Source organism: Mustela erminea, chromosome 8, assembly GCF_009829155.1.
Source record: "Mustela erminea isolate mMusErm1 chromosome 8, mMusErm1.Pri, whole genome shotgun sequence".
NCBI classification, from domain to species: Eukaryota; Metazoa; Chordata; class Mammalia; order Carnivora; family Mustelidae; genus Mustela; species Mustela erminea.
The window spans coordinates 35670947-35694544 of NC_045621.1; the positions used below are offsets into that span (position 1 = coordinate 35670947).

The 23598-nt window shown below is 40.9% G+C and overlaps 1 protein-coding gene across 2 annotated transcripts in view; it reads left to right on the forward strand.

Annotated features, from left to right (window-relative positions):
• Positions 1-23598, forward strand: part of COL4A3 (collagen type IV alpha 3 chain) — a 126963-nt gene that overhangs the window by 73747 nt on the left and 29618 nt on the right. For both annotated transcript variants that reach the window (XM_032355023.1, XM_032355022.1), the window contains exons 12-26: positions 1719-1760; positions 1976-2053; positions 4003-4065; positions 4652-4711; positions 5942-5986; positions 7238-7291; positions 7719-7760; positions 9818-9902; positions 11160-11195; positions 13192-13356; positions 15911-16003; positions 16687-16782; positions 19972-20042; positions 20870-21052; positions 23164-23332. In XM_032355023.1, coding sequence (XP_032210914.1) covers positions 1719-1760; positions 1976-2053; positions 4003-4065; positions 4652-4711; positions 5942-5986; positions 7238-7291; positions 7719-7760; positions 9818-9902; positions 11160-11195; positions 13192-13356; positions 15911-16003; positions 16687-16782; positions 19972-20042; positions 20870-21052; positions 23164-23332 — 1282 coding nt within the window. The remainder of the gene's footprint in view (positions 1-1718; positions 1761-1975; positions 2054-4002; positions 4066-4651; positions 4712-5941; positions 5987-7237; positions 7292-7718; positions 7761-9817; positions 9903-11159; positions 11196-13191; positions 13357-15910; positions 16004-16686; positions 16783-19971; positions 20043-20869; positions 21053-23163; positions 23333-23598) is intronic.

The window sequence follows — 23598 nt, forward strand, 5'->3', positions numbered from 1 at the left end:
TCCCTGGACTTAGTAGCTTGATCCTAGATAATTCAGTTATAAGGAGCTCCCTATCAGATTAGGGCAAGTCCATAGATTTCCCATTTCCCATAATCCTACCGATCACCCAACACTTTATCCTATAAACTTTTGTAGTAGGCTGTTTCCCAACACCAACCTGATCTTAATGCTAGTAAATGAAGGGTGAATATTCATGTACTCATTAAGCAGGGTCCTGCATGTCTTTCTCATAAAAAGACCAATTGCTAGTGTTGGGGAGGAAAAACTTTTTCTCTATCCTCTTAGGTCCTGAGTGGGGACAGGCAAATGGAATTGAAAAAAGACTTATTAACAGAAGAAGAAGGTTTCTTTCATATGCATGTGGGGGCCTCACAGAAATGAAATAAAAACCCCAAAGAGGCCTTCAGGTCCAGAGGCTTGTGTACCATATTAACAAAGGATGAAAAAAATCTGTGGAGGAGTGACAAGACAAAGGAAAAGGGTTTTGAACTGGTAGGGTGCAGTAAATTGCAGGAAGGTAAATATATGGAGGAAACTAATGGGAGATGAGGGTTATTTCAGTAAGATTTGTTGAAGACTTCAGTCAGTGCTGACTCCAGTGGTAATTGTCTCCTCTTCCTAGTATAGAAGAAGAGCCAGGTGACATCTTCCCTTGGGGAAGATGGCCCCAAACCCTGCCCTTGGGCAAATGGAGGAGGGTGGAGAAACTTTTCTCCATTTGTTGTTACTCAGTTGTCTTGAGCTCAAAATAATTCTTATGCCAAAGTGATATATTTTGGAGTGGCTTATTCTGAGCCCCTCCATTAACTAGGTAGGAAAGTATTGAGTGAGGCTGAGCCCCCCAGGAAATTAGTCCTCACACAGTTAGTAGTACTTGCTCACTATAGCTAGACTTGGTGTGCAGGGAACTTGCCAAGGTGTTTCCACAATTATTATATCATTATTTGAGTGGTCAACTAGACCGTAAATGACAGAGCTGAGATTTAAAGTGTTTTCATTCCTTATCTTGAGCTTTTTTTCTGTAGCTTCTGTGGGCTAATGGGGGAAAGATCTATATACTCAAGAGCAGAAAAGCCAGGAGGCACTTGAGATGAGCACGGGATGTAGTATGGAAGTGATGAATCATTGACCTCTACTCCAGAAACCAGTGTTGCACTGTATGGTAACTAACAAGATTTAAATAAATAGTTAAAAAAAATAGCAAGGAGGCATTGGTTGATATGATAGATTAGCCATTGTTATAGGAGACAGACTATTCACATTAGACTTAGCTCAATTCAGTAAATGACTAGTGAAGGGAGATAGCCTCAAATGTTTTCTTAGCCTCCTTCAACTTTTGAATTTCAGAATCCAGAAGTACAGTCATCCTTCCCTCTTATCTTTAAGATGAGAAAACTAGGGCATCAGAAAGTGAGATAACCAGTGTCTGAGCCAGGAAAACCTTCTCCAAGCTGGTTTCTCTTCCCCATCCCACCCCACGTCATGTCCTCCTTTGCCTTGCGAAGTCAATCCATTAAGCCCTCTGCACTTTGTGATCTCCACTTTTGAAAGAAACATATTGCCTCTCTCCTCCAAGAAATAGCTGAAGTAATATTTGTAACACTGACATCACCATTAAAATACAAACGTTCCCTTACAAACATTGGGAGGAACATCAGTGGGTTTCGACTCCTCATATCCATTTTTTAAAAATAATGTAATGTTTCCTTTCCTTACAGGGTCACATGGGCGATAATGTGATAGGACAAAAAGGAGAGCAGGTAATTCAAATACGGTGGTTTGTTTATGGGCAAGACATTTTAGATTTCATAGCCATCATCCTGCACTTCTTAGTCTGTAGGTGACACTGGAACAAACGTGTTTGCTTTGTCATTTGCGATATCTTCTTACCTAAGAACCAAAGGGGAAAATCTAGCTCTCCAAAAACCGAGGTGATGTTGTTTGGTTTCGCGTTCCTGAATGTGTTTGTTTTTAGGGTGTAAAAGGATTAACAGGACCCCCTGGACCACCAGGAACGGTCATTGTGACGCTAACCGGCCCGGATAACAGAACGGTAACTCTTCCATTTTATTACACGGGTTGTGTGTTCTCACTTCCGGGGGGAGGTCTCCTGATCCCTTATCTCTCTCTTTTTTTTTTTTTTTTAAGATTTTGTTTATTTATTTATTTATTTGACAGAGAGAGAGAGAGATCACGAATAGGCAGAGAGGCAGGCAGAGAGAGAGAGGGGGAAGCAGGCTCCCCACTGAGCAGAGAGCCCGATGCAGGGCTCCATTCCAGGACCCTGAGATCATGACCTGAGCCGAAGGCAGAGGCTTAACCCACTGAGCCACGCAGGCGCCCCTCCCTTACCTCTTCTATAAGCTTTGCCCTCTGAGCGCTCTCAGCCAGGCTCAGCCTCTGGATTTTATTTTTTAGCCATCTTTTACTTGAGAACCAGAAAACATAAGACAGAGATCGGAGGCAAGATCAGACGCTAGCAACTTCCACGATTCTAGAAGGTAGAGCCTGGATCTGATTTTGCTCACCTTTTATCCTCACCACCCCCACATTGTTCCTAACTCAGATGGGGATTTGGTGAGTATTTTTGAATAAATGATAACAAAATAGGTATATGGCTCTGATCCAGCCAGACAGTAATGACCTAAAGATATTAGTGGAATAGTGTGAAAATCAAATGGGACATTTTTACCTGCCATTATGTCCCCAAGGGCAATGTGGCCTGCATTCCTCTCTAAGGACATTGTGATCCTGTTTTTCAAAATGAACATTTACTTTTTTGCTCCTACTCTAGGGTAGCTAGAAGAACCAGGATATAGAACTGAATGAATGCTCAGAAAAAGTGAATCATAATATAATACCCCAAACCTAGACACAAACCTGATCCTGAATGTCTGGGGGAAGAGGGGATGGAAAGTAAGGGGTTAACTAACAATTTTCCTCTGGATTAACTAAGAAATAAACATAAACCTTCCTCTTTAAAGTTCTGACTTTTTTAATAATAGCTAGATTAAAATATAATTCCCATACCATGTAATTCACTGTTTTAAAAAATAAAATTCATGGGTTTTAGTTATAATTAATTTTTACAACATAATTCAGATATAATTTATATACTGCAAAGCTCACTTATTTGTTGCATATTTCAGTGGCTTTCAGTGTATTCATGGGGTTGTACAACTATTACCACATGCAATTTTAGAACATTTTCATCTCCTAAAATATAAACCCTCTAGCCTTTACTCTCCAATATAATTAATTTTTAATGGTAAAAGTTATCAAAACCAAACTGAGAAGAGTTAAAACAAAACATGGTGAAATTTGATATGACCAAAATAATAACTCTCATTGAAGATGGGAAAAAATTGACCTAAGGAGAAAAGCTAAACTTCTCAGAGGTAATCAACAACAACAACAACAACAACAAAAATTAATGAAGTCTAAAATTTTATTGGCCAGAAATGGAAAGAAAAAAAAATCTTATCTTGATGAAAATCTAGATCTGGAAGATTGGACCCAGGGGACAATTTTTGAGTTTGAAAAAAATGATGCTCCGAGAGGAGCCTCACACTGGGGAAAAAACAGTCAATGAAATGTGATAAGAACACAAACAAACCTGACTAAAGCAATCAAATCCTCCTTTCAACACATGCTCAGAAACTAATTGATCCCAGTGAAAATAATTTCTGTGTATTAAAAATGAAAATAAGATACGTTGGGAATGATTTGAATGTGCTTATTGAAAACGGATTCAGGAATTAAGTTGGCTTAACATAGTTTGATCCAAAAGATGCTTTCTTTAAAACAACAAAAGTTTAAGTGTGGTTTTAATGGGTTCACAAGTATAAAATTTGGAATATGAAAAATGATAGTCTGTCATGTTACCAGGAGGTTTGCAAGTAGTTTGTAGATACAATTCGTTGAACAGAGAAATTTTTCAAGTAAAAGCGGTATTATTTTGTTTGATCTGTGTGTAATGACTTTAAATTCTTTTTGTGGCAGGACCTCAAAGGGGAGAAGGGAGACAAGGGAGCCATGGGGAAATCTGGACCTCCTGGACCCTCAGTAGGTTATTCAGAGTCATACTGTTTCCTTGAAACATGAAGTAGAGCCTGAGTGTGGATTTTGATGTATGATCTCCTTTTAAATCTTAATACTAGTTAAAGCATGATAATATTTCAGCACAGACATCACAGAATATACTAGAATATTTCATAGCCTCTTCTAGCTGAAATCCCTGGATGGTTGTATACCCACCCACTGTCTTCCATCTTATAATTTATCTTCAGCATCTGCTATTTTACCATCTGTTTTTATTTTTGTTTTTATTTTTTTATTGTCATTTCATTTTATTTCATTTTATTTTTCAGTGTTCCAAGATTCATTGTTTATGCACCATACCCAGTGCTCCATGCAATACGTGCCCTCCTTAATACCCACCAACAGGCTAGCCCAACCCCCCTCCCCAACCCCCTTCCCTCCAAAACCCTCATTTTGCATCTGTTTTTAAATGAATGCTTATACATGAGATGACCCACCATTGGAACATTTAAAAATATAACAGAATAATCAGAAGAAACAACTTAATGACAATTGAGGGTGAGTCAAAAAATCAATTCATAAAATTTGACATAACTCTTATTAATTACAGGGACCGCCTGGAGAATCTTACGGATCTCAAAAGGGTGCTCCTGGAGAACCTGGCCTGCAGGTAAATTTGGAAGTTCAGTGTCATATGCAACCTGTATCAGTCAATGCTCAGATCTCTTTAGGAGGCAAGTGTAAGATGCCCAATTGAAACTAGCTTAGATTTTTGTACGTTTTTTCAAAGATTTAGGAAATGAAACTTATTTTTTCAAGTATCTGAGGATTTCAAGGCTCAGACAGCCTTCGAGGACTTCAGAGCCTGAAACAGGATGGGCAGCGCTCTCCCTATAGTTTCTTCTCCTCTGTGTATTGACCTTGTGGTCTCCTTTGACATTGATCCTCCACGTCGGCAGCAACGGGAAGAAATAGCAGGAAGTAGCAGCACACAGCTTCAGGATAATGGCCTCCAAGAAGAAAGGGTGTCTCCCTGTATCCACTAATAACACCCCAGAGAATCGCTCTAATTGACCCAGAGTGCTCCTAGGTCTCACCCTGGAAAGGTGACCGTGGCCAGGAGAGAAAGTTTCCAGGATCGGCCAGGCCAGAGTGGCGGGGCGTAATGTGACCCACAGTCCCATCAGACCCACACAGCGAGGGAAGGGCAGATCCCCAAAGAAGATGGGGCACACTGTGACATGGGAGCTGGGGAGACAGAAGCAACCAGGGTTCACTCACCCACCCAGGTCTATTTTAGAAAGATTTAAACACATATATTGTCTAAAGACTCTAAAGATTATATATTGAGAAAAATACTTTTTCCTAAGAAAAAGTGCTCAGTCAATATGATATTGAATCCTGTCACAGAAAGTAGACATTGTTAATAGTTCACCCAAAAGCCCTGTCTGTTTGGGACAATGCCATACAGCTTTACAAAGGTGTTCAAATATCGGCACATGGGCGGATCAGGAAATTGCCAACATTTGAAATAAATAATTTGACGGTGAACTCTTTTTAGGTCTTTTTGTCCATTTCTCTGCTTTTTCAATTTTTCTTCCAAGCTGGGATGGGCAGTATCAAACTCATTTAAACTCAGCTACTCTTAATTTCCAATCTTTCTTCCATTGGTCTTCCCTAATTTCCTATTCTGACTAGCTTCTGCCTTCCCCAGCAAGAGAAGTTCATGTGTGTTCTGTGATTAATAGTTTTTCCTTCTAACAGATGGGTGGGAAGTTTCCGTCATGCTCTCTTGCCCGAGGTCAAGAGGAGATGATCATTTATTATTTACATTTTCCTTATTTATTAAAGTTATCCATATTTATTAAATTTTGTGTTTTTGCTTTGTTTTTTGTTTTAGGGAAAACCTGGCAAAGATGGTGCCCCTGGTTTCCCTGGCACTGAGGTAAAGACATGTTTGGCCCATTGATGTTTGTTGTTGAAATGTCAGTCCCATTAAATAAAGAAGGATTTGGGGAATTACTAATAGTTATTAAGTTAGCAAAAGCATATAGATTTTTAAACCTGTATTTGAGAATTGAAGTGTTACATCCTCACTGTGAAGAGAGATCATCAGAGCACACCTTATTTTTTCTTTTCAAAAAGGAGTTCCAGGGTGCCTGGGTGGTTCAGTCGGTTAAGCATCTGACTCTTGATTTTGACTCAGGCCTTGATCTCAGGGTCATGGGATTGAGCCCCAAGTTGGGCTTCATGCTCAGTGGGGAGTCTGCTTGAAGATTCTCTCTCTCCCTCTCACTCTGCCTCTCCCCCCACTCATGGGTGTGTACGTGCTCACTCTCTCTCTTTCCCTCTCTAAAATTAATAAATATTTTTTTTTCAAAAAGAGCTCCACAACATTACAAGTAGAAGCATATAAAAATCACAGAACTAAACAAATACTCCTTTTGTATGCATATAAGAAAGTATTAGTTGTATACCTCTGTCCCACAGAGAGCATTAAACACAGTTTCTGTACTTTTTGGTGCAAGCTCTGGCCTTGGGTCATTATTCCAATGGGGAATGCTTAAAGACAATTGATCAGACCAAAGGCTTTGTGCCTCTTACATAGCAGACATAATAAAATCTATACTGCTCTGAGTCTGCACTCCTTCAGACATCATTATAAATGTGCTGCCTCCTCTTCCTTCTTGTAGGCCTTTAGATCTATCATCCCTAACTTTTTGTCTTGAAAATGTATAAACAAATGAAATGTTAAAAAAAAAAAAGAGGTATTCTCCTTAATCCACAAAGATGTCTTGAACTCACAATGACTGTTTGGTTTCTATGGAGTTATCTAAAAAGATCAGGGATGAGAGAAAAGTATATGCACTGTTAGAAAATATTCAAACAAGTCCACTCAGAAAAATGACTCCATCGGATGGTTGGAGGACCAATGTCAGCTCTCCAAACCAGTACGTTTGTTAATATGCAAGATTATAAATGGTCTATGTCTTATGGTATTTTTAGTTTTATTTATTGTTTAAGGTTGATATATTTCTCCAAATCCTGAAGATGACTTTAACTAGTATTAAACTCTTCTAATGAAGTATTAGAATTAAAAAAAAAAAAAAAAAAAAGAGCTCCAACTGTTCCTGCTTCCCACAGAAGAAAATGACTTATATGTCTTCTGACCCATTCTCTTTGTCCTTTTCCACAGGGAGCCAAAGGCAACAGGGGCCTCCCTGGGTTACAGGGTGAAGACGGCATTAAGGTGATCCCCTCTCTAACCTCCCGTCCTTAGGCTTTTTAACTGCTTGGTTTTTGTCCACCCTTTCCTGACCATGCCCTGAAAATACATAAAAGGATTGCAATACATATAAGGATTGCTTAAGACACTGTCTCACTCTCTCTCAGTCCCTCCCCTGTCCCCTCACTTAGTTATGTTTATTAAGAGGAAAAGAGAGGTGTGACAAATTTACATAGACACCTAAAGGGCAGTTTTGTGGGAAAGATATAAAACCTGCTCTGTGTGGTAGAAGCTGACTGACATTGTGATCAGTGAGATTCGTACATGACATGGAAATAACATAACTTTTAGCATTGATTTATTGTTTAACTGCATTTTCCTTTTAAGCATACCAAATAAATCAATACTTTGGGTTAATGTACTCATAATTTGTAACTGTCTTTCAATACAGGGGTGGAAAGGGGACATTGGCCCTCCAGGATTTCGTGGTCCAGTAAGTGTAACTAAAGACAGTATCCATTTCCTATTTGATCAAGTCCTTCAAAGTATCAAGGAAATTTTGAGTCAGTGTCTTAACTTAAGATAGAGATTATGGTATTCACTTTTTTATCAAACCAAGGAAGAAAATAGCTATTGTCATTATTTGTCCATTTGGCAATGGACAAATATTTTTATTTGGTCCTATCTGGTCTCTGGAAGGCCCTAGAAATGCCCACCCTGGTCAGTGGCCAAGAAGAAATCTTACATCCAATCAGACATGGCCAAGCTGACTTGTGTCCTTGAGCAGAATAGGAGGGATGCACTGGAGGCCAGCTGGGGAACCCAGGGGAGAGGGAGCCCACTCCACCCACTCCAGCTGGGCCCAGGTATGACAACCTGCATTTCCAGGCAGCAGAAACTCAACCAGGGTCAGCGAAGATCAGTGACCGCCTCTGCCCAAACTCCAACTCCGCAGGCAGTCTCCTCTCTCTGGCATGGACATGGGTGTGATCTCCATCAGCTCTACTGCAGAGCGGTCATATTCTCTGTTTTGTGACTCTGTAGCTTAAGGAGATGAGTAGAAGGGACCCAAGCTCTGAATTCTGGTATCCCCTTCTCTTCTGCCTTTAGAAGACAGTAGTTCTCAGGGCACCTGGGTGGTGCAGTTGGTCAGACTCTTGGTTTCCTCTCAGATCAAGACCTCAGGGTCTTGAGATCGACCCCCAGGCAGTCTCTGTGCTGAGCTCAGAGTCCGCTTAAGACACTGTCTCACTCTCTCTCAGTCCCTCCCCTGTCCCCTCACTTAAAAAAATAAATAAACCTTAAAAAAAAAAAAAAAACAGAAAAGACAGTAATTCTCATATTCAGTGTGCTGAACAGAGCTGGCATTTGTGACTAAGCCAGTTGTACAGAAAGGTCCCTCATGGTAAAAGAGTCATGGAGCCGGGGTGAGGGGTTCCATTACTAACACAGTTCTCAGACCCCTTCAGCTAAGCAATTTAACTCAGTAACTGGAGGAGCGTCCTGGAAATTCACATCTTCACACAAGCCAATGATTCAGATGCAAGTAGTCCCAGAACACTTTCATGGAGTTTCGGGAAAGAAGAAATGGGCCATTTTGTGAAAACACTTAGCCAGCAGTTGGCAGCGGCACGTATGTCATTATAGGTTTTGTGATGATTATTACATAATCGTTACTGCTACTATTATGAATTATTTTTGTGATTTTATGCATAGTTGATTAACCACAATACTTTTGTTACCTCTTTTTTAAACACGCCAAACTGGTCCCACGCAGCATTTGAGAAAACAACACCAAAACGTTCATTTTCTTTCCTTCAAGATAAATGTACTGAATTCTAAGTGAAATTGACTTGCCAGTTGCACGTGAGAGAAATTCTTGGCATTCCTAGCTTGCTGTGTGTGTTTCCATTCTATATAACTCAGCAGCTTCTAGTAACTTCCTTGGAAGTTCTACTTAGGAACCAGACAGTATAGGAGACCAGCAGTAGGTCCACCCAACATGTTAGACATGATAACCCTCCTAATTATTGCAAGTCAGCGGTATCCTTAAATTTAAAGAAATAATCAAAATGGAGTATTTTTTGATGGGTGGGTCCCAACATACTCTGAAATAAAGTTAATCCATGAGGACAAGCATTTTTAAAAAGTGAAATAGGATAATAAAACAAAAAATCAAGTGTTGTTATGTCAAAATGGTGAGTCACTGCCTGTGAAACTTTAATTTCTGTATACATACCACATATCTCGATATGGATGTATATATATATACATATGGAACTGTGAGGGTGTGAACTGGCTCATTCCCATTATAAAATACATTTCTCACTGAAAGCCTATGAAATATATGATATCATGATACCAGAATCATCAACTTTGATCTTTAAATTTATCCATCATGTATACATGTCTTTATTCCTGCTAACACATAAACTTACAAATTCAGGAAAACACCGTTTCTTGTGTGAGGGGGGACATTGAGGTATTGCGTTTGGTGAGCCCACCATAAATAGCTATCCTGTATCTCTATTTGTTTCTTTTTCCTTTAAGACAGAATATTATGATGTATACCAGGAAAAGGGAGATGAAGGACTTCCAGGCCCACCAGGCCCTAAAGGAGCTCGTGGCCCACAAGGTGAGAATAAATTTCGTCCTAAAGCATTTGCTGACCATTTCCATGTGTTTCTTTCCAGGCAACATATAGCCAATGTGCTTATAGACCTAGAATTTGCATGGGGGCAACAGAGAGGTCTCCCTGTTTTCGTGGGTGGCAGTATTGGTGTGTCCTAATTTTCATACCTTTATATGAAAATTCCATAGGTGCTCTACCATAGAAGGTAATTAAATTCCCTTTGTGTGCAAAAGCATCAAGTTCAAGTCTGACAAGAAAACACAAATGTGGCCAGAGGGCAGGAGGAGGGAATGGGAAGAATCAGCAATCTCAGTGGGGTACAAAAGAAAAAACGGGGACCCTGAAAAACTGTAATTTGAGCAAACCCACACAATAGGGATAAAAGGGGCCTGAACTTGGGTTTTCTGACTCCTGGCACCATGAAGCAGAGTCACATTTACTCATTAGAAAGGTATAGGCCAAGAGTTCTCCTCCGTGGCCACACATCAGCATCCTTGGGAACTTCTAAATAATGACATGTCCCATCCCTGGGATTCTGACATAACTGTCTAGAGGGGGACCCTGAGCACTGGTAGATTATAAAAACTCTCTAGATGATTCTAGTATGCAGGCAGGACCAAGAATCACTGATCTAAGGCCAATTAATGATACAAATAAGATTTCAAAGGAGAATTTCACTTAAAAGAGGAGAAGTTCCCAGTGTTCTTAAATAAATGGACAGGAAGTACAGACACGAACATAGATTTTTTTTTTTTTTTAAATCTGGTATGTTCACTCTAAGTCACTCACAAGTATCAGAGAATTGGAACCCTGTTGCACTGTCACAGCTGGAAGTGACCTGAGATGCAACACCAGGCCAAACCACAGGACCCTGACAGTTCTAGCTGTTCACCGTTCTCCCATCTGCCCCATCCCACCAAGGGTCAAACGCAGAGCAGGCTCCTAGTAGATGTCCGCTGAGTTGTTTGAAGGTGGGAAGGTGGGATGATTCACTTCTGAGTGCTAAGCATCTCAAACTAATTTCTTCTCTGTGGTTTGACTAAACAAGTGAAGCTTTTTAATATTTATCTATATGAAAGTGGAAGAAAAAGTATGAAATCTTTATTATATATTATAATATTTATTATATAAATAAATATTATATAATTATAATGTTATTGTATATTATGACGATAATATGGCCACCCAAGATTTCAAAAATGGGGGAGAGGAATGTACGTATGTCCTTATGCTTAAGTAATTACTGTTATGGATTTGCAGGTCCCCGTGGCTCTCCTGGGGTTCCTGGAATTGCTGGTATGTACATGTTTCTTGGGGGCACCAATAGAAATGGTCTTAAAAGGAAAATCATGGGGCAAGGAACACCTGGGTGGCTCAGTCGGTTAAGCATCTGCCTTTGGCTCAGGTAGTGTTCTCAAGGTCCTGAGCTGGACCCCCACATCGGGCTCTCTGCTCAGCAGGGAGCCTGCCTCTTCCTCTCCCTCTCCTCCTCCCCCCACTCATGCTCTCTCTCTCTCTCCAGTAAATATATAATAAATCTTAAAAAAAAAAAAAAAAAGGAAACTCATGTTTGCATTGCTTACAGGAGACAAATGCTTCATTAATTGATCTAAAAGTGTTCCTAGCTTCCTCATTGTTAAGTTTGTAACTCATAGCAGAAAAGGGAGTGGAAGCTGACACAAAGTTACTTAGAGATGCTCTTTGACTTCCCAGTGGTTTTAACTAAGTGTAAGGCAATAACTGGCGTAGTCGCAGAAGCCTTGAAGCTCAGAAAAGGCACAGAGGTAGAAAACAATAATTTATAGTAATCAGTTTGGTTAAAAATAGTAGTTTTCATAGTGTATCATATGTTGTGTAAGTATGTAAATTACACTTTTTTTTTAGATTTATTTTTTTATTTGAGAGAGTGAGAGAGAGAGCATGCACAAGCCAAGAGAGGGGCAGAGGAAAGAAGCTCAAGCAGACTCCCTGAGGAGTGTGGATCCCTACATGGGGCTCGATCCCACAACCCCAGTATCATGACCTGAGCTGACACCAAGAGTAGGTGGCTTAACCAACTCAGCCACCCAGGCACCTCATAGATTAAACTTTTACATGTTTATGTTTTATAAAAACATCCGTGACTCACTGGAGTGGTTGCCTTTTGAGAGAGGAAGACTAAGGATTAACCTCAGTGGCTTTAATTATAACTACAGTGCTGTCATGTGTCATTTTTAAAAGGAAACAATTAAAAAAAAATAGCAAAGATTTGATAAGTAAGCCCTGCTGTTGATTACATTTTTCTCTAAGCCTTGTGGTATGTTTAAACTATTTCATAATTCTGAAAATGAATTGAAATTAAGCAATTGCAGAACTGTATGTATTTTATAATCGCATTATAAAAAAAATAAATGGGTATTATGTGTACTTGCACGTGCATGCAAAAATATACAGCAAATTGTTAACAAAGGGTATCTCTTGAAGTTGGAATACAAAAGGATATTTTAGAGGTCTGGTCAAAGATTAGGGAAGAGCTGCTCTCCACCAGACACCCCAGGTAATGAATAGGCTTCTTTAGGCAGACAGTGAGTAAAAATTACAAAGTTCTCAAAGAGAGACCAGAGGGATTTGCTTTTACAGGGAAAATCCTTGTTCAATAATTAGAAATAATCAGATATTACCCCTGCCAGTTCTCAGCCCTTTGGTGGTGAGGTCTCTCCTCTTTCTAGTTACACTGTTTGCAACTCAGGGATTCCAGAATGGCCCTCTCCTCACATCCTTGTCACCATGAGAGAGACAGATGAAATGGCTTTGTACCACCTGGTAAGGCTTCTCTCCCAGGAGATGCTGGCCTCCCCACCACGCTATTTTATAACTAAGATGATTGGCAGGAATGAAGTCCAGTAGGACAGTCTCTCTTTCTCATTTTGAACACTGAAAAGGAGGGATCTTCTAGTCGCTAATGAAAAATTCTACAAAGCAGCACATATCGGAGAATTCCTATGAGGTCCTTTTAAACAAAAAAGACAACAGTGCAACTCAAACTCTGTTTCAGTCCCTTGTACTAAGTAAGTCCCTATCGTACCTCATGGGACTGGAACTTTCTGGATTCTGCTGTGCTGTGGTAGTTGAACAAGACCTCAGATGAAGGAAGGAAGGAAGAAGATGCTCTCTTTTTGTTTTATACACTTTCTATACCTCTCGATTGTGTAACTTTTGTTAATAAGAATTTGTTACTTTTTGCAATTAAAAAAGTAATATATATGAATCAGGAAAACATTTAAAATGCGCTAACATGATTCTGTTCTACAAGGGTCATCAAGGCCTGGCCTCCGAGGAGCCCCTGGACCTCCAGGCGTGAAAGGAATTAAAGGGGAACGAGGGCCCCCAGGAAAGAATGCAGTGGGGCCTCCCGGGTCCCCGGGTTGTCCTGGCTCGCCAGGCCCTATAGGGTTGCCGGGATATCCAGGACCACCAGGTAGATATCTAACGGGGCTCCTATTGGGTATAGTGCCCAATAACAGATGGGTGCAGATCAGTGGCAATGAACCTTACTTGCAGCTTGGCCGGCAGTGTGTGTGGATCTTAAGGGCCATCTTTCTGCTGCTGTTTCATTTGATGAACTATCTATAAAAGCAGCTTGGGCAGAATGAAGACTTGGCTCGTGCAGCAAAGCTTCAGCCTGAGCGCCCACGGAGGGCAGAGTGGGAGGGAGGGACAAGGGACAGTGAAACAGACAGGGAGGGATGGTTTTCAGGTTGACCTTGGTCAATTTTGCAACTGCTTGTCTGGTCCCTGGAGAGTATCTTCCTAGAAGCTACAACTTTGTTTCGGGACAATCTGTCCCAGAGGACCAAGAAGCAAGAATGTATCCACCAATTCCTATTAGTCATGGGTCGAAGATGTATCTCACAGGATCAGACTAAGCGCACGCACACGCACACAAACTCACACACACATACACACTTCCAGCCTCTGTTACCATGGCTCCAGGGTGTCCTGTACCCTGGCATCAGCGGGCAAACCCAAGGCAAGGAGATGTGGGCTGGAAATGCACCAGGGGCATGGGTGCAATGCTGCCAGGTAAGGTGGGTCAGAGATCACTGAGCTATAGCCTAGAGGATGGGAAATTCCTGGAGCTGTCCTCTCCTTTCCAGACCCCCACAGAGCCACTTACCTTTCTCTGCTGCCTGATAGGTACACAGAACCTCAGAACATATGAGTCACTCTTTGTCTCTTAAACATCTCTGGAAGGTACCTGGGAGGGCTTGTGTTTTATAGTCACCACCACCCCCCCCCACCAAGAGCCTTAAGAATCTTCTGTTGTGTCAGGGATTTATTATTTATAGACAGTGTGATTATAAACCTGAAAGATCCAAAAGAATAATCTGGAAAACTCTTAGTGTTAGTAAGATAATTCAGCTAAATGTCTGGCTTTTTGTGTAATATTTGAAAAAAAAATTTAAAAAAATAAAAGCTTCCCTTCAGGCCAATGTCTGTTTAAGAAATTATTCCATTAACAAAATGATAAAATGTCCAAGAACAAAAGCTGGCAAGCTATGGTGTGAACCTATGTGAAAAACAAAGCAAAATAAAACTTAACTAAAACTTTTCACTGTGTTGGGGATTTTAACAATTTCTAGTCCTGCAAGTGTTTTTCAAGATGTAGGCTTAGTTGGGTCATTTTATCGGCAAGGGGTCTGAGGTGCATAGCTCTTGGAGCTAATGAGTACTGTAGTCGGGCTCTCGAGCTTGCGTGCCTTTCGCAGTGCAGTTCCCTCTGCAAGACACCATGCATCTCTCCCCTTAGAGATGGCCCTGGTTTCCTATCTTCTCTTGCCTAAGCAACACCTGTCTGTCTATCCAGTGTCAGCTTCAAGTTCAAGTCCTACGGAATGTTTTCGCTGAGCCCACGTCCTATAACACTCAAGCTTATCCTGATAGTAGAGTTTTGGGGTTGCCTGTCTTTGTCAGTTTCCCCTCTAAGACTCAAAATTCTTTGAAGTCAGGGATTGTGTATTCTTTGCTGTTTTAAGCCCATCATGTGACACTGAGGGCTGGAACATTGTAGGTACTCAAAATATTTGTTGAATTAAGTATGAAATGACTATGAAAATGTGCCAATAAATACGAATGTATAAATATAGAAGTATACATATATGTCTACCTTAAGTATAAAACTGCCATTATATTTTACTGTTTAAAGAGAACTATCCAGTCATCGTAAAGACACAGAAAACTGGATCACAAAATGCACATTCCTTTCAGAGTCAAGCCAACATTACCCATACCCTGTTCCTTCTCAATTAAATGTCTCCATTCATACCTTGTTGCTCCAAAATTTGGAGCCTCTATAGGCATTGCTTTGAAATATTCAGTTGCTTTCATTGAAACAATGAAGCAGGTTGAAGCATTGCCTTCAACCTGGATTTGAAATGACAAGACTAAAAAATCTGGTCATAGAACACAAGAGTTTAAGAACATTAGCTGTTTGTTTTAACTTTATGGTAGCTGACACATGTGGAAAACTGGGAAGAGCTTTCTTGAAAAAGGACAAACTCAACTGACGTGAACAAGTAATGCAAAGAAAACAGATGATACTCTGTTAGAGTGTTTCCCCTGAGTATATATTAAGCATCTCCAATATATTAGGGAGATTAAGTGTACTTGAAATAACAGAAGAATGAGATGTGATCCTTTGCCTAAACATTCTAAAAGGATAATCTTGGAATAATTGGAAATAATTGAGTAAAATAATATGGGTTGATTCTGTGATGAGAACTAAGCAGATAACAAGCTTTCAAAGAATCGCTGCACCAGAATTTAAAAAAAAAAAAAAAATGTGTGTAATGAGAAAAGAGAAGCTGGTCAAAACACTTCATCTTCAATTACAGATAACCTTCAAAAGATGCAACCACCAAAACAATGGGGAAAATGCATATAAAATAATATATCTTATGGAAACACTTGCTAATTGAATAAAAAAAAACACATAAAGAAACAAAACCCTAGCTTTGGTATCTTTTTTGCAGGTGACATCGTTTTTCGCAAAGGTCCACCTGGAGGTGGTGGATTCCCAGGCCTTATAGGGTTTCCAGGAATCCCAGGAGCTGATGGTCCCAAAGGTTGGTTTCATCAGTGGTGTTGCTCTATGAAAGCAAGCCACTCTCACCATCATTCCTTTCACTGCTTCTGCCCCTCAAAACAATAATCATCCTAAACTATAGCCAGAGATGGCTTCTTTTCCAAGAGAATTACCTCAAAGTATTCATTTATCTGCAAATCAATTTAGCATCCATTCAATGAATTGTGGGATATGTCTAAAATATAAGTTTTATCCTGCACTGAAAGAGAGAAGTACTGAGAGAGTAGATATTTTATTCTTGATTCAGGATTTCCTCTAAGAATATTAAGAAGGTCAGATGGATAAAGTGAGCTGATATAATACATGAATACTTTTTTAAAGATTTTATTTATTTGAGAGAGAGAGCAAGAGCATGAGCAGGGGGAAGGGGCAGAAGGAGATGGAAAAGCAGACTCCCCGTCAAGCAAAGGACCCAATGCAATATGGGGCTTGATCCTAGGATCCCAGGATCCTGACCTGAGACAGAGGCAGATGCTTAACTGACTGAGCCACCCAGGCGTCCCAAGATGAATTTTTTTTTAATTAATAGCACAATGTCATTGATGATTTTCCACTAACCTCCCCAATTTTAATGTAATAAATGACTGTATGGTTGGACAGCATCTGTCCTTTCTGCAGACTCTGTGTGGGTTTACAAGTAATGTACCCATGCTCTCATTGCAGGGGAACCTGGCCTCTTGTGCATAAAATGTCCTTATATCCCAGGGCCTCCAGGCCTCCCAGGACTGCCAGGGTTGGACGGCATAAAAGGAATCCCAGGTAAAACATTTTGCACACAAGGGTTTTTTCAAGTACAAAAGGGTCAGTTCACGGAGTGGTGAAAAAGGTACCAGATGTCTGGATGTCATGATGTGTGGTTAGCATGAACTTAGAGATTTTCAAACACATACTCTGTCAACTTAAAGTAAGCCAAAAGAACACAAAAACTGGCATATCCTTGTGTTCCATTTTACTTGCTGCTGATTCTAGCAAACCATGGTGTTCCCCATGAGTTGTAGACTGGAGTTCCTCCAAGGATAGGAACTAGGAGGAGTGAGGCAGACATCCCCCGCCCCCCCCCACACCATATTTTTCTTCCATAAAAAAATAAACTCACTCTCATTTTTTTTTTTTTTCTTAAAAGACACAACTCTCCTCAGTCTGTTTTTTTAAGGTCCTCACTTTTGATAGAGCTAAGGGCAGATGCACTATTTCATTCTTCAGGAGGATACCAGTGCAATAAATCAGCACACCGATGAGAGGCAATAGTGAGGTGAGGACTCTGGTAAACTGGAAGGCACATCTGAGGGGGCCACCCCGCACCAGCTCCAGCCTATTGCTACTTTGCAGCATTTTAGGCCCTGTGTTGATAAATCGTCCAATTTTTCTTCTTTTTTTTTTTTTTAAGATTTTTATTTATTTATTTGACAGACGGAGATCACAAGTAGACAGAGAGGCAGGCAGAGAGAGAGAGAGAGAAGGAAGCAGGCTCCCTGCTGAGCAGAGAGCCCAATGCGGGGCTCAATCCCAGGACCCTGAGATCATGACCTAAGCCGAAGGCAGAGGCTTTAACCCACTGAGTCACCCAGGCGCCCTGATAAATCATCCAATTTTTCATGAGAAGAAAGAAATGAGGATTTTTATCTGAAATCTTATTTTTTTCAATATTCACTACTAACTCCATTTTTGAGGGAAGAACCCATCTCGGAGGCCAATATTCTGAGAGCTAAGTAGAGCCCACGTCACTTCCCTCGTCGGCCTCTATGACAGACCCGGACCCTCCTCCCCACCTGTTGGCTCCAGGATTCATATCTCAGCTGCCCTCCATCCTCCCCCTTCCTCAGTCACAGAATTGGCCGTAGACGAAACTCTGAGGTAGAGAAAGTCTCATTAGTTGGGTTCCTCTGCCCCTCGTGCCACTCTCCTGGCTACTCAGGGCCTCTAAGGTGATGTCACCTGATTCTGCTTTGATCACCTTGGTCTGTAGACACTGTCACCAAATGATCTGTCATTAACCAACAAGAGCTCAAGTCACAGAGCGCATGTGTGCTCGGCACTGTTCTAGGGATCATATGTACCTCCCTTCGTGCCTTATTCCTCCCATCCACCCTAGAGGTCAGTGCTGTCATTAACCCCATTTGACAGATGTGGAAGCTGATACACAAGATGGCAGCTCAGCAGTGTTAAAGCCCATACTCAAATCCAGACGTGCTCCTCCAGAGCCACACCCTTGCTCTCTAGGCTGGCAACCTTCCACTGCTGTGCCAGGGGTTTCCTTTGGAAGCGGGTTAATCCAAAGGTCTACCTGGCAACATAGATAAGAGGTATTTGTATGTTAATGCTGTCCAGGAGATACTGGCATTGGCACAGGGTCTTCGAGGAAGTTGGGTGTCAGTCCAAAGCAGAAATGCTACGTGTGGCCCCGTGTTCACCAATAGAGGACACGCATTCAGCCAGAGTCCTTTGTCGTCCACAAATCCTTCCTGCTCCTTCATAAATGCCTTAGCTACTCTGTAATCTCTGCCCCCGACTCCCTGAGATGGGCCTGAGAGGGAGAGAAGGGGCAAAGGGCTGGGGCCGGGGGGCTGGTATTACTCCTCATGTGGCTCCTGTGGGGCCTAAGGCTCTGGGTGAAATGTTCTATTAAAACAAAAACTAGGGGATGCCTGGTCGGCTCATTCGGTTAAGCGTCTGCCTTCGGCTTGGGTCGTGATCCCAGGGTCCTCAGATCAAGTCCTGCATCGGGCTCCCTGCTCAATGGGAATCCTGCCTCTCCCTCTGCCTGCTCTGCCTGTTGCTCCTCCTGCTTGTGCGCTCTCTCTCTCTGAAAAACAAATAAATAAAATAAAATAAACCAACCAAAACCAAAAACCTAAAAGGAAGGGAAGGAGCTGTGGAGAGATGGAGGGAGGGAAAGACTAGAAGGAAAACAATCATCATTTCCCTACGTTCCCCTTGAGGGACCTCTAGCCCAGGGCGGTCAGCTCACTAGCGGTGACCTCCTAGCGGTGTCATATTTTCCCTGGTTTCTCTACATTCGGCATACTACAGGTGTAGCTCACAGAAGATACATAAACAGGAAAACCGTTTGGATGACTATCAAAAAATATATCCTGACTCAAATCTTGCAAAAAACAAAATCTGAATATACAGTTGTTCACACATCAGCTTGAGAGCCTTCCAAAAGATCCTCTGAAGGGATCAACTTTACAGAGACATTTAAATACATAGAAGAAGTATAAAATTGTACAGTAAAATGCAATCTGGCAATGAATATCCAAAGCCTTGGAAAAATTTTTGTCAATTTTGTCTTGCCCTTACACTTCTAGGAATTTAATTTATTGGAGAAGTGTGAAGCACTAAATGCCTAGAGATATTTATCATAACATTGTTTACTACAGCTAAAGTTGAAAAACAATCTAAATTCTACAAATAGCAGTTAGCTGAATAAATGTTGGCTGACCCATGCAAAACGCTACTATGCAACCATTTAAGTGAAGCTATAAGTATGTATTTATTGAAGCTATAAGTATGTAAGTATGATATATTTATTGATGGAGGATTCCAAAATACCATGTATATGTCCAGTGCATTATGGATATAAAATTTTATGAATAACATACATGAAAATTTTAGCAAATATTGTCCTCTGGTGGTAAGTGTATGTTTTTTTTACTCTCTTCTTTTTTATAATGTGCATATGTTGCTCTTATGATCAAAACAAATAAATGTTTCTCCTTAAAATTATAATGACAAGAATTAGGAAGTTAAGATTTTTTTAATTTTTTTTTTTTACATCGTCTCTTAATTCACTTACATACTCGCATTCTCTCCCTGCACTCTGTGTTTTAAGATACAAATTGTCTTTCTTTCCTCAGAAGAAAACACCTTATTCTCTTCATTTACTGCATTACCCTGGCTACTCGGAGCTGGCATTCAATGAATATTTAATAATTTACTGCTTTGCAGGAGGCCAAGGGGCAGCTGGTATTAAAGGAAGCCCAGGGTCCCCGGGAAGTGCGGGTCTTCCAGGATCTCCAGTAAGATTTCATGGATTGGAAGCTTTAGTGTTAAATTTGGGTGAACAGCACACTCAGGAAATAAAGTTGAGCCACACATAGTTTTGGTGCTTGGTAAAGAGTACTTAATATCAGAGCATTTGATAGATTCTTGATTAAATGATTGAATGTATGATATGTGAAGGAATAAGTGAATCAGTAATGAATTTATAAACATTTAAGTGGTGTCAGAGATAGATGGCAGATCTGTCGTTGCCTGGGGCTGAGGCTGAGAACAGGCACTGACTGCAGGTGTATCTGAGGGAACCTGGGGGAGTGATGGGAATGTTTTAACTCTGGATTGTGGTGACTGCGGCGTAAGTGTACAAATTTACTAAAAACCGTTGCATTGTATTCGTATATAGATACGTCTTATGATATGTAAATGATACCAAATAAACATTCCCAAATTAAAATTCGGATTATTACAGTGAATCAGAAAGTTATATAAAGATAAATCAAATTATCCATAATGCATGTTAAAATGACCAACATTCTAACGTCATCTAAATTATGATGATGTTTGTATTATATTGAATAATATTACTGTGTGTTACATTGAAATTCACTGACTGTATTCTTTTCCAGTGTTGGAAGCAAATAGAGAGAAAAGGAAACCAAAAAGCTTGACATTACACTTGTAGGCTAAAGAAAGTGTCTGAAAAAAAAAAAAAAATCCATGTTCATTAAAACTGAAAAATTCTAGTTTGTTTTTTTTTTGTTTTGTTTTGTTTTATTTTTTTTGGTAAGATTGGCACAAGAACAGCTTTACCCAAATGCAATGCAGCCTTGTTTCTGTACCGCCCTAGGGATTCCCGGGTGCTCCGGGGGATCCAGGACTTAAAGGAGAAAAAGGTGAAGCATCGAAGCCTGAGGGAGAAGTGGGTGCCCCAGGGGACCCTGGGCTCAGAGGGCATCCTGGAAGAAGGGGCTTGGACGGAATTCCTGGAACTCCTGGGATCAAAGGATCACCAGGACCCAAAGGTGAACCGGTTAGTATTGAGTAACTTTTTTCAAATTCCCTTCCCTGCAATTGAAATGCTCTGAAGTGACGACTTTGGGCAATTTCCATTCAGAAAATGGTTGGCCACCCAGCACAGTGGGTCCTCCCAACTGGTAATAACAGCAGCACACACGCATAGTATTTGACACATAGGTGGGACTCGGTGGTGCTTGTAGCCCAAATAAAATTCCACGTTGATAATGCCCTTGTCTCCTACACAAGTTACAATTCCCACCTCTGTATCCAGTGAGTTTATAGACGAGTTCAGAAAATGATTAATAATGGAAAGTTCTAGCCAATACTTTGGGGGCAGTGTTTTTTCTTTTAAGTCAAAATAAATGCTTAAAGACTAGAATATTTAGGAGTAGAGTTGTCAAATAAACAGATCAAATGTTTTGTCATTTTTTTTTAAGATTTTATTTATTTATTTGAGAGAGAGGAGGTGAGAGAGAGCATGAGCAAGGAGAAGGTCAGAGGGAAAAGCAGACTCCCCATGAAGCTGGGAGCGCGATGCGGGACTCGATCCCGGGACTCGAGGATCATGACCTGAGCCGAAAGCAGTCGTCCAACCAACTGAGCCACCCAGGCGTCCCCAAATGTTTTGTTATTTAAAATACTTAAGCTTCTGTAGGTTCTGTCTCTTCTCGTGGAATAGGGATAGAATCTCTCACAGGTTCACATGAGAGATTCCTACCAGGATCGATTTTAAAATGTCCTGGGGTCAGAGGATGAGCACTTCCTCCCAATGTATCTGTGGGAAGTTTACCAGGCACGCTGCCCAGCCTGCTCCAGGAAATACCACTTTCTTCCAGGGTTGATCAGAGTTATCCAGTTAAGAGAGAGTTAAGAGAGTCCCACCCTGAACAGGAAAACTTGGCAAATAAATCTGAAGATTCGTTTAGAGACCCTTGAGTATCAGAATATGAAGTGTGGCTCCCCAAGATATAGATGTGGTATACAGTCTTCCCAACATTGTTTGACGACAAAACATTCTCTAGCTGAGACCCAGCTCCAGGTTCAATGTTTCTCAGACTCTGCTCTGACAAAGGGCCTGGATGTCCCAATGTGTGTGTTTGGGAGTGCGTGAGTGCAGTTACACTGACTGAGGGACAGAGTCTAGAATTCTTTGGTCTAATATTAAGACAGTTCACGTGATGCTTCTCTTTGCATCTCACTAATTACCTTGTAGGTTCCAGTAAAAGTAAAGTAAAGAAAAAATTAAGAAGGTGATGTGTTGAGTTTTATGTCCTGTCATTACAGAAGAAGGAAACAAAACAAAAATCAGTTAGTCACCCAGTGATACTGAACAATGAAAAATCAAGTCAAATTTATTATTTGGGGCCATATTAGGATGGAAGAGGAACTCGATTATTGTGTCATATTTGACTTGTTTGAAGTGTACAAGTCATTTCCAAAGTTAAAGCCTATGCAATTACAAAAAGATATTTTATGTGATGCCTGGATAGTTCAGTTGGTTAAGTGTCTGCCTTCAACTCAGGCCATGATCCCAGAATCCTGGGATCAAGTTCCACATCAGCGTCCTCACTCAGTGGGAAGTCTGCTTCTCCCTCTGCCTGCAGTTCCCCCAGCTTCTGCTCTCTCTGTCTCTCTGACAAATGCTTAAATAAAATCTTTGAAAAAAAATATTTTATAAGAAAAAAAACAAATACTGTCTATCTGTATCTTCACCTCCTTTATGATGAAAATAGCTGGTGAAGAACAAACAAAGGTTTACTGTGCTGGTTTTAGTTCAGAAATATGTTATTTCCATGAATTCCAGCTCTCAAGCCATTTGAACCAATGGCTGATGTGAACAAAGCTTTAGGGGTCATTATACGTATAACATCCTGCTAGAGGACGCCTTCAGTGGGACTCAGGAGATGTCCAAGTTCATGAAATGTTGCTGAAGTCCAAGAGGCACAAAACAGCAGAAACCAGACCATGCTCTGAGTTTAGTAATAATTCCCTTCAAATGCCAACTTCTGTGTAATTCAAGATTTTCTCATTGGCTGCTTATCGGGTCCTCCTAGTCACGGTAAGGTTAACCCACATAAGGAGATACTGGACTGAAGCACTATAAACATATTCCCATTGTCACAGGCCCTGAGTGGTGAGAAGGGGGACCGGGGTCCTCTGGGGGATCCTGGCATCCCTGGGTCCCCAGGACCTGCAGGACCACCTGGACCAGCAAACTATGGACCACGGGGAGAACCTGGTCCAAAGGGCACCCAAGGAGTTCCTGGAGCCCCTGGACCACCTGGAGAAGCCGGTTGGTTAGTTTTCTTTCCAGTCCTGTTTTCCTATGGAGTGGGCTCATAGTTCCTAGAGCGAGTGAAGCTTCCCCAAGACTAATGAATGCATAGAAACTTGCTTCTGATCAGTAGAATATATCACTTCACAGACACTGGGAAAGAATATGTAGGATATATTTTAAAAAAATCATTTTCCCTTTACCAAGTTCAGCTGAAATTTCCTGATGGTCTGTCTCTATTTACTAATAGAAATATTTGGGATGGAGAGGTCTTGGCTGGCTCA